The sequence below is a fragment of the Chroicocephalus ridibundus genome, chromosome 22 (genome assembly GCF_963924245.1).
Source record: "Chroicocephalus ridibundus chromosome 22, bChrRid1.1, whole genome shotgun sequence".
Lineage (NCBI taxonomy): Eukaryota > Metazoa > Chordata > Aves > Charadriiformes > Laridae > Chroicocephalus > Chroicocephalus ridibundus.
This window is the reverse complement of record NC_086305.1, coordinates 3,466,622-3,479,821: the sequence shown is the minus strand read 5'-3', so window position 1 is coordinate 3,479,821 and position 13,200 is coordinate 3,466,622. Positions and strand designations below refer to the sequence as shown.

General features: G+C 62.8%; 2 protein-coding genes across 3 annotated transcripts; one reads left to right on the top strand and one right to left on the bottom strand.

The window, feature by feature from the left end:
* Positions 1 to 4: 4 nt before the first annotated feature.
* Positions 5 to 4,745, bottom strand: REEP6 (receptor accessory protein 6). Of its 2 annotated transcripts, XM_063357971.1 has the most exons (6): positions 4,534 to 4,745; positions 1,789 to 1,882; positions 1,379 to 1,517; positions 891 to 1,059; positions 574 to 641; positions 35 to 96 (listed from the first exon to the last, which is right to left on the bottom strand). In XM_063357971.1, exons 1-6 carry the CDS (start codon positions 4,646 to 4,648, stop codon positions 79 to 81), a joined length of 603 nt encoding a protein of 200 aa, XP_063214041.1. In that variant the 5' UTR covers positions 4,649 to 4,745; the 3' UTR covers positions 35 to 78. The 2 variants fall into 2 exon arrangements, with proteins under 2 accessions (XP_063214042.1, XP_063214041.1); XM_063357972.1 differs by lacking the exon at positions 574 to 641 and having other exon boundaries at positions 5 to 96.
* On the top strand, positions 4,647 to 11,601 carry PCSK4 (proprotein convertase subtilisin/kexin type 4). The gene is made up of 14 exons (XM_063358397.1): positions 4,647 to 4,805; positions 6,153 to 6,257; positions 6,354 to 6,449; positions 6,607 to 6,735; positions 7,426 to 7,502; positions 7,616 to 7,704; positions 8,254 to 8,426; positions 8,504 to 8,716; positions 8,967 to 9,067; positions 9,421 to 9,524; positions 9,677 to 9,794; positions 10,031 to 10,210; positions 10,498 to 10,622; positions 10,953 to 11,601. Exons 1-14 carry the CDS (start codon positions 4,647 to 4,649, stop codon positions 11,540 to 11,542), a joined length of 2,259 nt encoding a protein of 752 aa, XP_063214467.1. The 3' UTR covers positions 11,543 to 11,601.
* The last annotated feature ends 1,599 nt before the right edge of the window (positions 11,602 to 13,200 follow it).

Sequence of the window (13,200 nt, the reverse complement as noted above, 5' to 3'; positions counted from 1 at the left end):
AGGCCTAGGCCAGCGGTGCCGGTACCGGAGACACCGGAGACCCCTCTCACTTGCTCTTCTCTGTTTCTTCTTCCAGTTTCATGGCTGTTCTGGAGGCTGCGGGAGACACAAGGATGGCGTTAAGGCCCCGGTCCCTGGAGCAGTGGCAGCCCAGGAAGAACCAGATCCTGTCCTCCCCTCGGGGGGGCCTGGCGGGCCTTCAACCGGGCTGGGGAGGCTTCAAGCGGGAGCCCCCAAGCGCTGAGGGACACACAGATACGGCGAGGTCGAAGGAGGACACACAATTTGGGGGGTCTGGCTACGGAGGAGGAGGAGGAGGAGAGAAAGCGCCTGCTCTACCCACGCCAAGGGAGAAAGGCACCGTCGCGCGTGAGCCGCGCCGGCGTCTGCAAGAGCAAGGAGCTCCTTTTGGCCGGCACCAAGGTGGCCGTTGGCCATCGGCAGCCGGCACCAAGGTGGCCGTGGCCATCCGCGTGGCACAGCCGAACGGCTGGTGGTAGCGGCGGGGCGATTTCACGCGGGAACGGGCCCCTTCTCCCTTCAGCGGCAGCGGGAACCGCGGCTCTTACATACAGACAGGCTGAGCTGCGGTGCCACCTCGGCCGCCAGCCGGGCTCTGCTGCTGACCAGAGTGTGCAGGACTGGAGCGCGCGGCGCAAAGAGAGGAGAGAGAATTAAAGAGGGGGATGAGTGAACCCCTACCCCCAGCTCGGCTCCGGCCACCGCGGGGCGACAGGGCTGTGGCTGTGAGAGCACAGCCCCCGGTCACCGAGAGAAGGGCGCTTGACGGTGATTAACATGAGAGTTGCCCACGTCCCAGCTGTGCTCCAGGGAAAACCGCCTGTCCCGGACATGGAGCAGGACGGCGGGGACTGGGGGACCCGCGTTACCTTCTCGGGTGACGCTGGAAGCCGCGTCCAGGGCTTTGGTGCTGAGGTTGCCCAGCACGTTGTCCACAGTCTGGTGGTGCCTGAGGAAGCAGGGCCGGATGATGTTCTGGTAGAGCACCTGCGACCCGTTCCAGGACACGGGGGCCATGCACCACACCAGGAACAGGCACTGCGGGGAGGAGAGATGCTCCAGAGCTGGCAGATGGCAGCAGGGCAGGGCAGGGGCTGAGTGAGGCAGCCCCCAGAAGGGGACAGTGACAGGGCAGCAGCTGAGCTCCTCCAGTCCCCCCCAGCCTGGCCCAAGGGTAACTTCCCAAGGCTGGAGCTTGCTGGAGGTACCAGGACCTCGGCTGGCTGCGGGGAGTTCCGCGATGGAGTGTGGCTCCACGACAGCCACCACCACTGCCCTGCTAATGGCCCACCACGCTTGGTTCCTCCAAGTTCAGCCATCAGGGGAGAGAACTCTGGCCCCAGCAGTTCCCATTTACCTTCCCAGCATAGTAGAAGGGGAACCAGTAGAGGAAGATGTCAGAGAAGAACTCGGCTATGCTGAAGACGCCGTACACCACCCAGTACGTCAGCCACGTGGTGTCATCCTCCTTGTTGGAGCTCTCGATGGCTTTGATGCTGCGGCAGGAGAGGGGAAGGGTGCTGCTGCCTGCAGTCCTGCTGCCGGGGCGGGCACCTCCTTCCCAAGTCCTCCAAACCCTGGAGCAAACCTGCCTACCGGGTACTGCGGCCCCAAGCTGGGACAGTGCCAGGTCCCAGCATTTTCAGGAAGGTCTCAAGAGCTTCCCGACCATAACTGCCTGTTCATTTACGGGGGAGACCCTCAGCTAAGGGCAGGGAACGCTCTCCAGGCGCTGCAGGGAGGCTGGGCTGGGACACTGGTACTTACGAGACATATGCGGGGTAGGTGAAGCCGATGAGGTTGCAGATCAGCGAGGCGCCATAGCCAAACATGAGGTACAGCCCCAGGAAGGCCACAGAACCTGCCAGGGGAGACAGAGAAGAGGGTCACATAGCTACCAACACCGAGACGGCAAGGAGAGACCCCCTCTCAGTCTGCTGAGCTGGTTGCTCATACCTGTAGTGAGAAGAGGCACATGCTGGGACCCTCCAGTTGGGAATAATGACCACCCCCAATTAATTCCAGTATGACCCTCCGCACACCGGACCACTGAGGCGCTCAACAAGCCACTGGCGCAGCCACACTGAGCCACGGCACGTGGCAGAGTCTGTCGTGGAGTGCAGGCGCTCGCTTATCCCCAAGGGAGCCACCGCCTGGTCTCGTCACCGTTTGTCCCCTCCCTGGCCTGGAAGGGGCTTTACCACAACAAACTCGCGGCGCTTTTGACCTGTCCCCAGCCTGGACCCAGGCTAAGGCTGCAGAGACGTTGGAAGCACAGACTTTAACACACGCCCACAGTCCAAAGTCAAGGCACTGAGTTTCTCTGTGCGTGTAGCCACTTGGCATTTCAATAATGACCGTTCAAGGACAAGCCTTGCTACCAGAGCCAAGCGCCCGGGAGCAGCCTTGCTGCCAGAGCCCGTGTCTCCTTTCTGCTCCCTGTACGCATCTCCTGCACGTGCAGCCACTGTTCATTACAGATTCAGTCCCCTGAGAACCAGAAATCCAATCCCGCTTCCCTGTTATTAAATGAAATCATTAAAATTAAATGTAAGCCGAGGCTCCGGTTGTTTGGAGCCTGCCCAGCCCTCAGATGCTCGCAGGAGGCAGGGTCAGCGGCGCTGGGAGTGCTGGCAGATGGGGGAAGCTGGGGCAAGGAGCCCCTTCTGCCAAAATCCTGGCCACAGCGAAGAGCCCTCGCTCCCATGGAGGCTCAGAAGAGCCGGGGGTGCCGGCACCCGGCAGCTCCCTCCCAACCTGCCTGAGGCAGCCGAAACACAGACCCCCAAGGGGCAGAGGGCAGGAAAGCAGCCTGGGGACACGCAGAGCTGGAATCAAGGGCATTTAGTGTCACATGCCAGCAGCGTCTCCCCTGCCCTGTGTACAAACTCCTCCGTCACCGTCAGCGCCTTGCCCCGCAGCGGGCAGGAGAGCTGGGACTTGACCTGTCTGCGCGGGTGAATTAGAGGAAAGCCCTTGCTTGGGCTCAGAGGACAGATTATCCCCGCTCTGCTCACTGCAGCATTTCTGCCCCTTGCTCTGGCCCCCGGTGCCGGGCAGCCGCAGCTCCGGGCACCAAGGGGGTCTTTCCTGGGAAACGGGTGGGAGCGACGTGGCTTTGGAGCAATCACAAACCTTCCTTCAAGGAAAACTAATGGGCAGGTTCGGGCAGCGCTGGGTGTCGTTCCCCTGGGAGAAGGGATTTCACGGGCTAAGTTTATCCCCCGGAGAAATTTATGTAACAGCAAAAAAAAGGAGTGAAAGGCTTCACTTAGAAAGAATTGCTGCTGAGGGGGGCAGCCGGAGCCGTCCCGCGGTGCCTGTCCCGGCAAGGAGGGCAAGCAGCCGGCGTGACAGCCAGCCCGGCTGGCACTGTGCCTCGGGAAGGGGACACCGTCCTCCTCCGGGCTGATTTTTACCCAGCCGAAGCCACCACATGGCTGACCTGGCTGGGCTGCCCAGAGGCCAGGCAAGATGGGCTCCAAACTGCAGCCTGTGGGTCGCTACTGGGGTCAAACACAAATGAGGAATTGCTCCAGAGCCGGGGGAAGGAGAAATCGGGTATTTTCAGTTTAGCAGCAGCTTCTCCTTTCCAGGACAGGGACCGAGAATGCGGGACCATCGCTCTTAGGTGGAAGCAGTGCCTCCGCTCTACCCCTGCCCCCAAAAGTCCATCACACCCGAGCACCACCAAAGCCCCCATTTTGCTCGGAAGAAGCCCGACCGCCACACGCCGCATCTAAAAACAACCCGCTCGCAGCGGCACGTGCCCGTTCATGGACCCCTTTCCCCCTCGGAGTGGGAAACAGAGTGGGAAATGGCACCGGGAGGTGGAAGGCAGGGGAAGGGCCCGGCGGGATGCGGGCAACTGGGAAACCTCGAGTCCCTCCTGGGAGGTTTTAGATAAAATACCGAACTGGAGAAGGCGGATGGGCAAGTGGTAAATTGGCAGAGTGCGGCACAGGGCCGAGGGTCAGCGCTGCAGCGAGGAGAGAGGGCTCCCGTCGTGCCAGGAGGCTGCTCCCCAGGGAAATGCCGGCTGGTTTCTCATTAATGAGCAAACAGGATCTCGTTAACAGCCGGACCTCTGCCCTCAGACGTGTGCTCCCGTCCCCAGTGCGCAGTCTGAGCCGACACGTTTTGGGGGGGGGGGTTTCACCTGCCGAGGAATGGGGACCCCCCGCCATCGGGGCCAGGCTTCTCGGGGGTCTGGAGGGTCCGAGACCTCCGACACACAGACCCCGCGGGTTTCGGGGTCCTCCTCCCCTCGGGTCGGGGTGCTGGGTTTCACGCGAGGACGGATGGTGCAGCCACCCCCCGATTGCCCCCCGCCCCAGGGGGGCCCCGATCCGTGAGAGCACCCCACACCCCCCAAACGGGGGGCTCGCAGAGCCCAGAGGCGCCGTGAGGGGCCTCAGGAAAGAGGGGGGACCCTCGGAGACCCCCCCTAACGGGGAGGGGCAGGAAGGAGGGTCCCGGGGGTCCCGGGAAAAGCGGGATTGCCGGTCGCACCTGTGGCCAGGTAGAGCCGCCGGACGCCGGTGCGGGCCTCCAGCCGTCCCAGCAGGTCGCCGAGCGGCCCGGGGCGATCGAGGAAGCGCTGCAGGCGTTGCTGCACCGTGCCCATGGTTGCGGCGGCGACCCCGATCCCGGCACGGTCCCCGATTCCCGGCGCGATCCCGCCGGTGCCTTCGCCGCCTCCCGCCGGCCCGGGCCAATGCGGCGACGGGGCGGGGCGGCCAGGGGCGGGGCGACGCTGTCGCCGTGGCAACGCCGTCGCCAAGGCAACGCCCGCTCAACCGCCGCCGGGGCCTGCATGGCGGCGAGGCCCGGCCCGGGCCCGGGCCTGCTCCTGGGGATGCTGGTGGCCGCTGCCACCGCCGCCGTCGTTCCCCCGCCGGGCCCCGCCGAGCCCCGCGTCTACCTGAGCAGCTGGGCCGTGCGGGTGGCGGCGGGGCCGCGGGAGGCCGCGGGGGTGGCCCGGCGGCACGGCCTGCTCTGCCTGGGCCAGGTGCGGCCCGCTTCGGGGCGAGAGGGGGCGGGGGGCCACTTGCCCGTCCCCACCAGTGCACAAGGCTGGTTTAATTTTAAAACAGAGCGTTCAGTTATTGCCTCCGGTGGTTTTAAAGCACGGGAGCACGGGCGTCAGGCAGCAGTATAGGTTAGGGGGGGGACCTGCTGGAAAGCAGCTCTGAAGAAAAGGATCTGGGGGTCATGGTAGGCAGTAAATCACCCATGAGCCAGCAATGTGCCCTTGTTGCCAAAAAGGCCAATGGAATCCTGGGCTGCATAGGGACGAGTGTGGCCAGCAGGTCCAGGGAGGTCATTCTCCCCCTCTGCTCTGCACTGGTGAGGCCACAGCTGGAATACGGTGTCCAGCTCTGGGCTCCCCAGTTCGAGAGAGACAGGGGACTGCTGGAGAGAGTCCAGCGTAGGGCAACGAAGATGATGGAGGGACTGGAGCATCTCCCTGATGAGGAGAGGCTGAGAGAGCTGGGACTCTTTAGCCTGGAGAAGAGAAGGCTGAGGGGAGACCTTATGAATGTTGACAAGTATCTAAAGGGTGGGTTTAAGGAGGATGGAGCCAGACTCTTTTCAGTGGTTCCCAGTGACAGGACAAGGGGTAATGGGCACAGGCTGGAACATAGGAAGTTCTGCTCAAATATGAGAAAAAACTTCTTTACGGTGAGGGTGACAGAGCACTGGAACAGGCTGCCCAGGGAGGTTGTGGAGTCCCCTTCTCTGGGGACTTTCAAGACTCGCCTGGATGCAGCCCTGAGTGGTGCGCTCTGGGCAATCCTGCTTTAGCGGGGGAGTTGTACTCGATGATCTCTAGAGGTCCCTTCCAACTCCGAAAATTCCGTGATTCTGTGATTCCGTGAAAGCACCCGTGCAGCAGGGGCGCGGGTTGCTCATGGCCCCTGAGTGTGCACAGCCGGGCGAGGAAACCCGAAAGGCACACGCAAGCCTTCCTCGGGAGCCTGCCCGGTCTCTGAGCTGTGCTCTCTGCTTGTCCTGGCACCTACAACTCCTATTAAATGCTTTTTTTTCCTCATCTCTGTGGCCCACGGAGAGCTGGCACGCGTATGCCAGCCCAAAAGGTTCTCTCAGAGCAGCTCTTTGGCCCACAGGTGATGGAGGGAGCGCCTTATTATCACTTCAAACACCGCGGCACCAGGCAGAAAGCCTTAAGCAGACACTGGGGCTGGCACATGCGCCTGACAAAAGAGCCCAAGGTAGGGAGGAGGCGGTTGCAGGGATGGAGGCTACCGGCCACCGAGGCTACTGGCCACCGGCTCTGCCTGCCACCAGCAACGCTGCTTCCCGCCCAGGTCCTCTGGTTTGAGCAGCAAACCGTAAAGAGGCGCACGAAGAGAAGCGTCGGCGTGGTGCCAACAGATCCCTGGTTCCACAAACAGTGGTACATGGTGAGATTTTGCCGCTCTCTCTTCTAATCCTCGAGCAAATCACCCCCCGGCCGCGTAAACAGGACTAATGCTGGCAGTGATGAGGCAGCAGAGGAGTCCTTGAAGGTCACCCGCAGCCTGCTGCCCAGGGGCTGACCAAACTTAATCCGTTTTCCAGAACAATGACATCAGTCCCGACCTAAACATCCTCACCGCGTGGAGCAAAGGGTACACCGGGCTGGGGGTCGTGCTGACCATCCTGGACGACGGGATCGAGAAGGACCATCCCGACCTGTCTGCCAACTACGTAACTACGAGGGGCTGAGCGGCGCGGGCTGCAGGAACCGGCTCCCTCAGGGGCGAGTTGTCTCCAGGGGAGGGTAGGAGCCGGTGCCTTCATCCCGCCTGTGGGACTTTGGCAGTGGGAACTCAGCCTCTCCGTGGCTGGATCAAAAGGTTTGGTGTCTCCCGCAGTGAATTCTCACGTCAAGGAAATGTTAGAACTTGTACACGCTCAAGCCCCCATAATAGTTGTAATTACGGCAAGCTGCAAAGCCAGTAAAGCTGGTAAACCCTCACGTGCTCCGAGAGGAAAGGAAAGGATAGGTAAATCTTAGTCGTTGTTTGTAAAAACATCGTTTCACTGGTTTGTAGTTCCTCGCTCCTAACTTTCGGATGGCGAGGCTCACCCTCAGGTGACTCGCCATGCTGGGCTTTGTCACCAAACGTGAGCACGATGGAGCAGTACAGCGACGTGCAAAGTTAACGCTCCTTTAGCGAAACCCAATTTCCAACAACTCCAGGTTAACCCCGTGCGGTTTCTGAGCGTGAAGGGACCCCCCCTGCCCTCTCCGGGCCGGGCAGGCAGCGAGCTCGGGGGCAAGGCAGGGCGGCCCACGCTGCCAGACAGCGGGTGAAGCGCCAGGAGTCCACGTTGAGCTGTCACAACCCACGCCGCAAGGCGGTTTGCTCATGACAATGCCTCTTTTCACAATAGGACCCCCTGGCAAGTTACGACTTCAACAGCGACGACCCTGACCCCCAGCCTAGGTACACCGCCGGCGACGAGAACCGGTGAGTTTTGCCCAGCACCCTGAGCTGGGTGTTTTATCTCCTGGGGGGCTGAGGCTGTCCCAGGCCCCTTCACCCCCACGGAGGACGGCTCAGGGGCTAACACTGCCCCGCAGGCACGGGACACGCTGTGCGGGAGAAGTGGTGGCTGCTGCCAACAACCAAATCTGCGGAGCAGGCGTCGCGTACAACGCCAAAGTCGGAGGTGAGCCATTGCTCCGGCGTGGTGGTGGGATGGGGATCCCCAACCAGCTCTGGCACCCCAAGGGGGGGACACGCAGCCCCAGGCAGGGCTGCTCTGGGGGCAGCCAGGGGTTTCCAGGGGAGTAGGGGGTGCTGCGGTGTTACCGCACACCCAGCCATGGTGCAGGGCTTGGTGCTCCCTGGGGGTTTAACGCCTACCACGACATGGGGGTCCAGCAGGCTGCGCCAGCACCGTGCAGGGTCAAGGCTCCCCTGCAGAAGTGAGTGTGGCAAATGGGGTTAAAAGCTGGGAGAACTCGCTGGGCTTAAATGCAAAGGGCTTAACAAGGAGCTTTAGGAACCAGCTCATGGCAGCGGCCGTACAGACCTGCGGGAGCCTGATCTCCTTAGGGCAGCATCGCGTGAAAGGTGCTCAAGGCAACTTGGGGGAGGGGGGGAAGTGGGGTGAGAAGCTGCTCAGCCCTTACATTCTCATCCACCCGGAGCCACCGTGGCCTCCTGAGTGCTGCCGCCTCTCGGACACTGCCTGCTCTTCGTTCCAACCCCGCAGGCGTGCGGATGCTGGACGGTCTCATCACAGACATGGTGGAGGCTCAGTCCCTCAGCCTGCGTCCCCAGCACATCCACATCTACAGCGCCAGCTGGGGCCCCCAGGATAACGGGAAGACCGTGGACGGGCCAGGCGTGCTGGCCGCAGAGGCATTCTACAGAGGGGTCACCAAAGTAAGCTCGGTGCATTCCCCAGGGACCTCACTGGTGTGAGGATCCCCTGCTCATCCCCCTCTGCCTCCCCTTGACAGGGACGGGGTGGCCTCGGCTCCATCTTCATCTGGGCCTCTGGCAACGGTGGGATCAACTATGACAACTGCAACTGCGACGGGTACGCCAACAGCATCTACACCCTGTCGGTGGGCAGTGTTCTGGCGGGCGGCCAGAAGCCCTGGTACAGCGAGAGCTGCTCCGCCATCCTCACCACCACCTACGGCAGCAGGACCATGAGCGAAATACAGATAGTGAGTGCCGTGACAGCTCTGACGGAGCAGTGACCCTCAGGGGGACACCAGTTCCCAGCACAGAGTGGGCTCATCCGAGCCCTCCTTACCTGGGGAGAGAGATGGGAGCTTTATTAAACCCTCTGCATTAGACCCCAAAAAGCATGAAGGAACCCAGAGGGAGCGTTTACTGAAGTTACCCAACTCCAGCCAGCCCTGCCCTCTGCTCCAGCAGCAGCCACCAGTGCCAAGACCCCTCTCTCCCCCCAAGGTGACCACCGACCTGCGCCACCGCTGCACCGACAAGCACACGGGCACCTCCGCCTCGGCCCCGCTGGCCGCGGGAATGATCGCCCTCGCGCTGGAGGCCAAGTAGGTGCCATGTGGCGGGGGACAGTCCCCAGAGAGAGCCTGGTGCCTCCCCAGGACCCTGCTGGGACAAGGAAGGGGGACTTTGCTAGCAGGGATGTTTGGGGGTGTGGAGCTGAGGTCTCCCCAGGCTCTGGTGGGACAGGACACTGCAGGAGAGCAGGCAGAGGCAGGAGGAGAGTTGTCCTCTGGAGGTCTCTGTTGCTCCTATTTCAGCGGTGAAGGACGTTGTGGGGGGACCAGCTTGGACCCAGACAGCTGACTTGCCCACATCAGGGGCCAGAAGAGCCAAATCTCACCGCTCTAAAGCTAACCCAAAGCAGAGACCTCTGTCCCCAAGTCCTCCTTGCTTCCAGCCCGGCACTGACCTGGCGTGACCTGCAGCATCTTGTCGTCAGGACCTCCAAGCCCGCTCACCTGCAGGCAGAAGACTGGGCTGTGAACGGCATCGGACGCAAGGGTGAGTTCAGGGCTCAGCCGCTGCCTGCCCTGCCCGCGGGGGCACCTGCTGCCCCTCAAACTCCCACCAGCAGAGCTGGGGCAGGAGCCCCCGGTGCGCTCCCAGAGTGGAGGGCCTCACATGTCCTCTCTTGGGTGGCATCTGCTTTTCAGTGAGCCACCACTACGGCTATGGGCTCCTGGACGCTGGTCTGCTGGTGGAGATGGCCAAGGCGTGGACGGGAACCCGGCCTCAGCAGAGGTGTTCGGTCAAGGCTCTTCATGCCCCCCGGTAAGGGACGATATCCCCTGGGTGTGACCTCGTGAGAGCTCACACAGGGACTTTCCTGTAGCAAAGCAATGCTGTGCCCGCTGCAGGGGCGAGCGATGCTTCCCAGAAAGCGGCCTGTGCTGCACAGCTTCTGCTGTAATAACAGGGCTGTGGTCAGAGGTCACGGGGGGGGAGGGGGGGGCAGGACGCCCATGGAGGGGGAGGAGACGCCCTTACCTCTGTCTCATACCTGGTAGGAACATCGGCTCCAAGCTCACCATCTCCACGGATGTCTCCTCCTGCTCGGGGAGGACCAAGCGCATCCGCTCGCTGGAGCACGTCCAGGTCCAGCTCTCTCTGAGCTACAGCCGCAGGGGGGACCTGGTGATCGCTCTGACCAGCCCAATGGGGACCATGTCCACACTGGTGACCGTGCGGTAAGGGCGCTCTGTGAGCTCGCAGGGAGCGCGTTGCAGTGAGACTTAGCAGCTGCTGGGGTGGGGGCAGAGGGGTCTCCTTCTCTCACAGCCTCTCCTGGGGCTGAAGAAACTCCTAGTCCCCCCAGGGAATGGACTCACCGTACCCAAACCTCCTCTGAGGCCCCTGCCACGTCTTCAATGCCCCGTTGTACCAAGCACAGGGTGCCTCTAGGGCCTCCTTGGGCTGCACCCCTCCCCTCCAGCCCCTGGGCGGTCACTCCCTGCTCCCCTCTCCTCTCCTCCAGCCCGTTTGACACCAGCCAGCAGGGCTACAGGGACTGGACCTTCATGTCCACACACTTCTGGGACGAGAACCCCAACGGGACCTGGACGCTCCATCTGGAGAACAAGGGCGATGCCTATAACACAGGTGGGTGCCCAGGGCAGCAAGCGAACCCCATTCACGGGGTTCACCCAGTGCCCGATCATTCATTCTTTTTCCTTCTCCCACTTTGATAAGCAACTTGTTGGCTTGTCTTCTTCCTGCTGCTCCTGGGCAGGTGAGGTCTCTTTTTTTCTGCAGGGCCACATTTGTTTGTTTTGAGGGTCTCCCTGGCCAGCACACGGCCAGTAAGGGGGCATGGCTTGCTCTCTTCCACATAGTCCCAAAGCTCTGCACCCACTAGCTTGCAGATCCCAAGCCCTGGAGGATGGGAATGTGACTGCCATTGTCACCAAGTCCTGCCCCTCCTGCCCCCAGGTCTGCTGACCAGCGTCACCCTGCACCTCCACGGCACAGACGAGGACATGACGGCCAGGCGCTTTGCACCCTCTGCCGTGGACGAGTGCATCAGGCGGGATGCGCAGGGAGCGTGCGAGGGTGAGCCTTGGGGCAGGAGGGGACGGTGCTCTCGACCCCGGGTGGCCCACCTGCAGCCTGGCTCACGCCGCCGTCCCTCCGCAGAATGCAGCGGCTCTTTGTACGCCCACCAGCGCTCCTGCCTGTCCTACTGCCCTCCGCGCTACTACGGCCGTACCCAGAGAGCCACCGCCACCAGGAATGCGGTCCGCGTCTGTGCCAGCTGCCACCCCTCCTGCTACACGTGCCAGGGCGCTTCGGCCAACAACTGCACGGCCTGTCCCCCCACTCGCACCTTTGATAAGCTCACCCATTCCTGCTCCCCTCCGCAGGGCTTCCCCCGCAAGATGGGGCTGCAGAGGGAGCTTCTCCCTCTCCTCCTCTGCGGGATCCTGATCTTCTTCTCAGCCCTCCTCTGGATCACATACCGCGTGGCCTTTTGCATCGTGAGAGGTAGCTCCTGCTGTCCCCAAGATGGAAGGACAGCGTGACACCAGCCCGGGCTGCACAGACACGCAGGCAGCTGGATCCCAGCCTGGGACAGAGCTGCCCTCACCCGGCTTCCAAAATAAATTGCTTGTTGCCTTTCTGGACCGCCCTCTCCAAAGGGTGACATCCCTTCCCGGCAGCGTCAGGGCTGATCCCACCCCATGGCCAGCTCTGTGCGTTAGCAGGGACATGGGTGGTGGCTTCCCTCCCCGCCTGGCTTGTCCCCCCACATCCCTGGGGACCTGAGCCTTGCTGGGGGACCTGGCTTATCACGCTGCTGCAAGAGAGCGATTTCCAGAGGGGCTGGGAGCCCTATGTCCTTTCCCAGGGGCCGAGGGCCACGAGGAGGAGGAGGAGGAGGAGACGTGACTTCTCTCCAGACAGCTGCACCCGAGTGACCACAGCCAGCTCCTCCAGCACGAGCCCAGCCACGAGCTCACGCAGCTTTTGGCCCAGGAGAGGCAGGCGGATGGCTCGCGGAGGAGAGCCGGGACCCGCACTGCTGCTGCACAGCACAGGACACGCTACGATCCCCGGCTCTTGTTTACCAGCAGCCTTTAGTCCTTAAAAAAAAAAAAAAAAAAAAAAAAAAAAAAGGGGGGGGTCCTGGAGGTCGCTGCACCCCACAGCTGCCCTGCTCTCCCCCCCCCGCTCTGCGGTGGGTACGAACGCCCGGGGCCCTCGCTGTGCCATTGGGGCTGGCAGCGGCACAGCGGCAGCTGCGCCCCGGCACGCAGCGCGGCACCAGGCAGGGCTGGGACGGGCCCAGGGAGAGCTGCCAGCTGGGGCCCTCCCGGGGGCAGCGGCACCGCGCAGGGCTCGGCCACCCCACCGCAGCACCCCGGCTGCCCCGGGACACGGCCGTGGCATGGCAGCGTGGGGACGGTTTGTGTCCCCCCCCCGCCACCGCCAGCTGGGCCATCGCCGAAGGCAGCGTGTTTGCACAGCTGAGGAGTTACAGAGGAGAGCGAGACCTTTGTCCAAGCGTGTAATCACCCATGAAAAAGCCCTTGGCCGGACCTTACAGAGCACAGACAGGAGGGAGCCGGGACGGAGCTTTTCCTCAAGTGGCAGCTGAGAGCAAAGTCCCCAGCGGGACCCCCAGCCCCGGGGACAGGCTGTGGGGATCCGTGGCTTGCAGCCCGCTGGGAGTGCGGCCGCAGACACCAATGGAGGGACCCGGGGACAACGGCTTTGCCAAAAAACCGGCCAGCCCAGCACCACGGGATGAGTTAGAGCATGGATGTACTGGAGCACGGCTTCCCCCACGGTGGGGTGAGCCCCGCCAGCTACTCCAAGCCCAGCAGGGTCCCTCATGCTTCCAGCCGTGGGGGTTTTCTCCATCCCGCTGCCCTCCATCCGGGCTGGCCTAATCCTCGGCAGGCAGCCTGCGGTGCGGGAACTGCCTCTGGATCTCGGCGCGCACGTCGTCCTGCACGGGGAGAGAGGGGGATAGGGGAGGGCTCTGCCCGGAGCGGGGTCCGAGGCAGCTCGCTCTGCCCTGTACCAGCATTCCGGGGCACCCATCCTCTCCCCATCTCCCTGGTCCTCACCGCCTGGCCGAGCTGTCCCAGCAGCGGGACGAGATGCAGCAGTTCCTCGTCCCGTGGGTCCCCCCACCACCTTGGCACCGAGATCCAGTTGTCAGCCTGGGGAGAGA

Excerpts from the sequence above, each read along its gene's own strand:
- PCSK4 (XM_063358397.1), top strand. The coding sequence starts at position 4,647 with ATGGTTGCGGCGGCGACCCCGATCCCGGCACGGTCCCCGATTCCCGGC. Across the intron at positions 6,450-6,606 it reads TCCACAAACAGTGGTACATG|AACAATGACATCAGTCCCGA; the intron begins GTGAGATTTTGC and ends TCCGTTTTCCAG. Across the intron at positions 8,717-8,966 it reads CCATGAGCGAAATACAGATA|GTGACCACCGACCTGCGCCA; the intron begins GTGAGTGCCGTG and ends TCTCCCCCCAAG.
- REEP6 (XM_063357971.1), bottom strand. The coding sequence starts at position 4,648 with ATGGGCACGGTGCAGCAACGCCTGCAGCGCTTCCTCGATCGCCCCGGG. Across the intron at positions 1,518-1,788 it reads ACCTACCCCGCATATGTCTC|CATCAAAGCCATCGAGAGCT; the intron begins GTAAGTACCAGT and ends CTCCTGCCGCAG. Across the intron at positions 1,060-1,378 it reads CCTTCTACTATGCTGGGAAG|TGCCTGTTCCTGGTGTGGTG; the intron begins GTAAATGGGAAC and ends TCCTCCCCGCAG.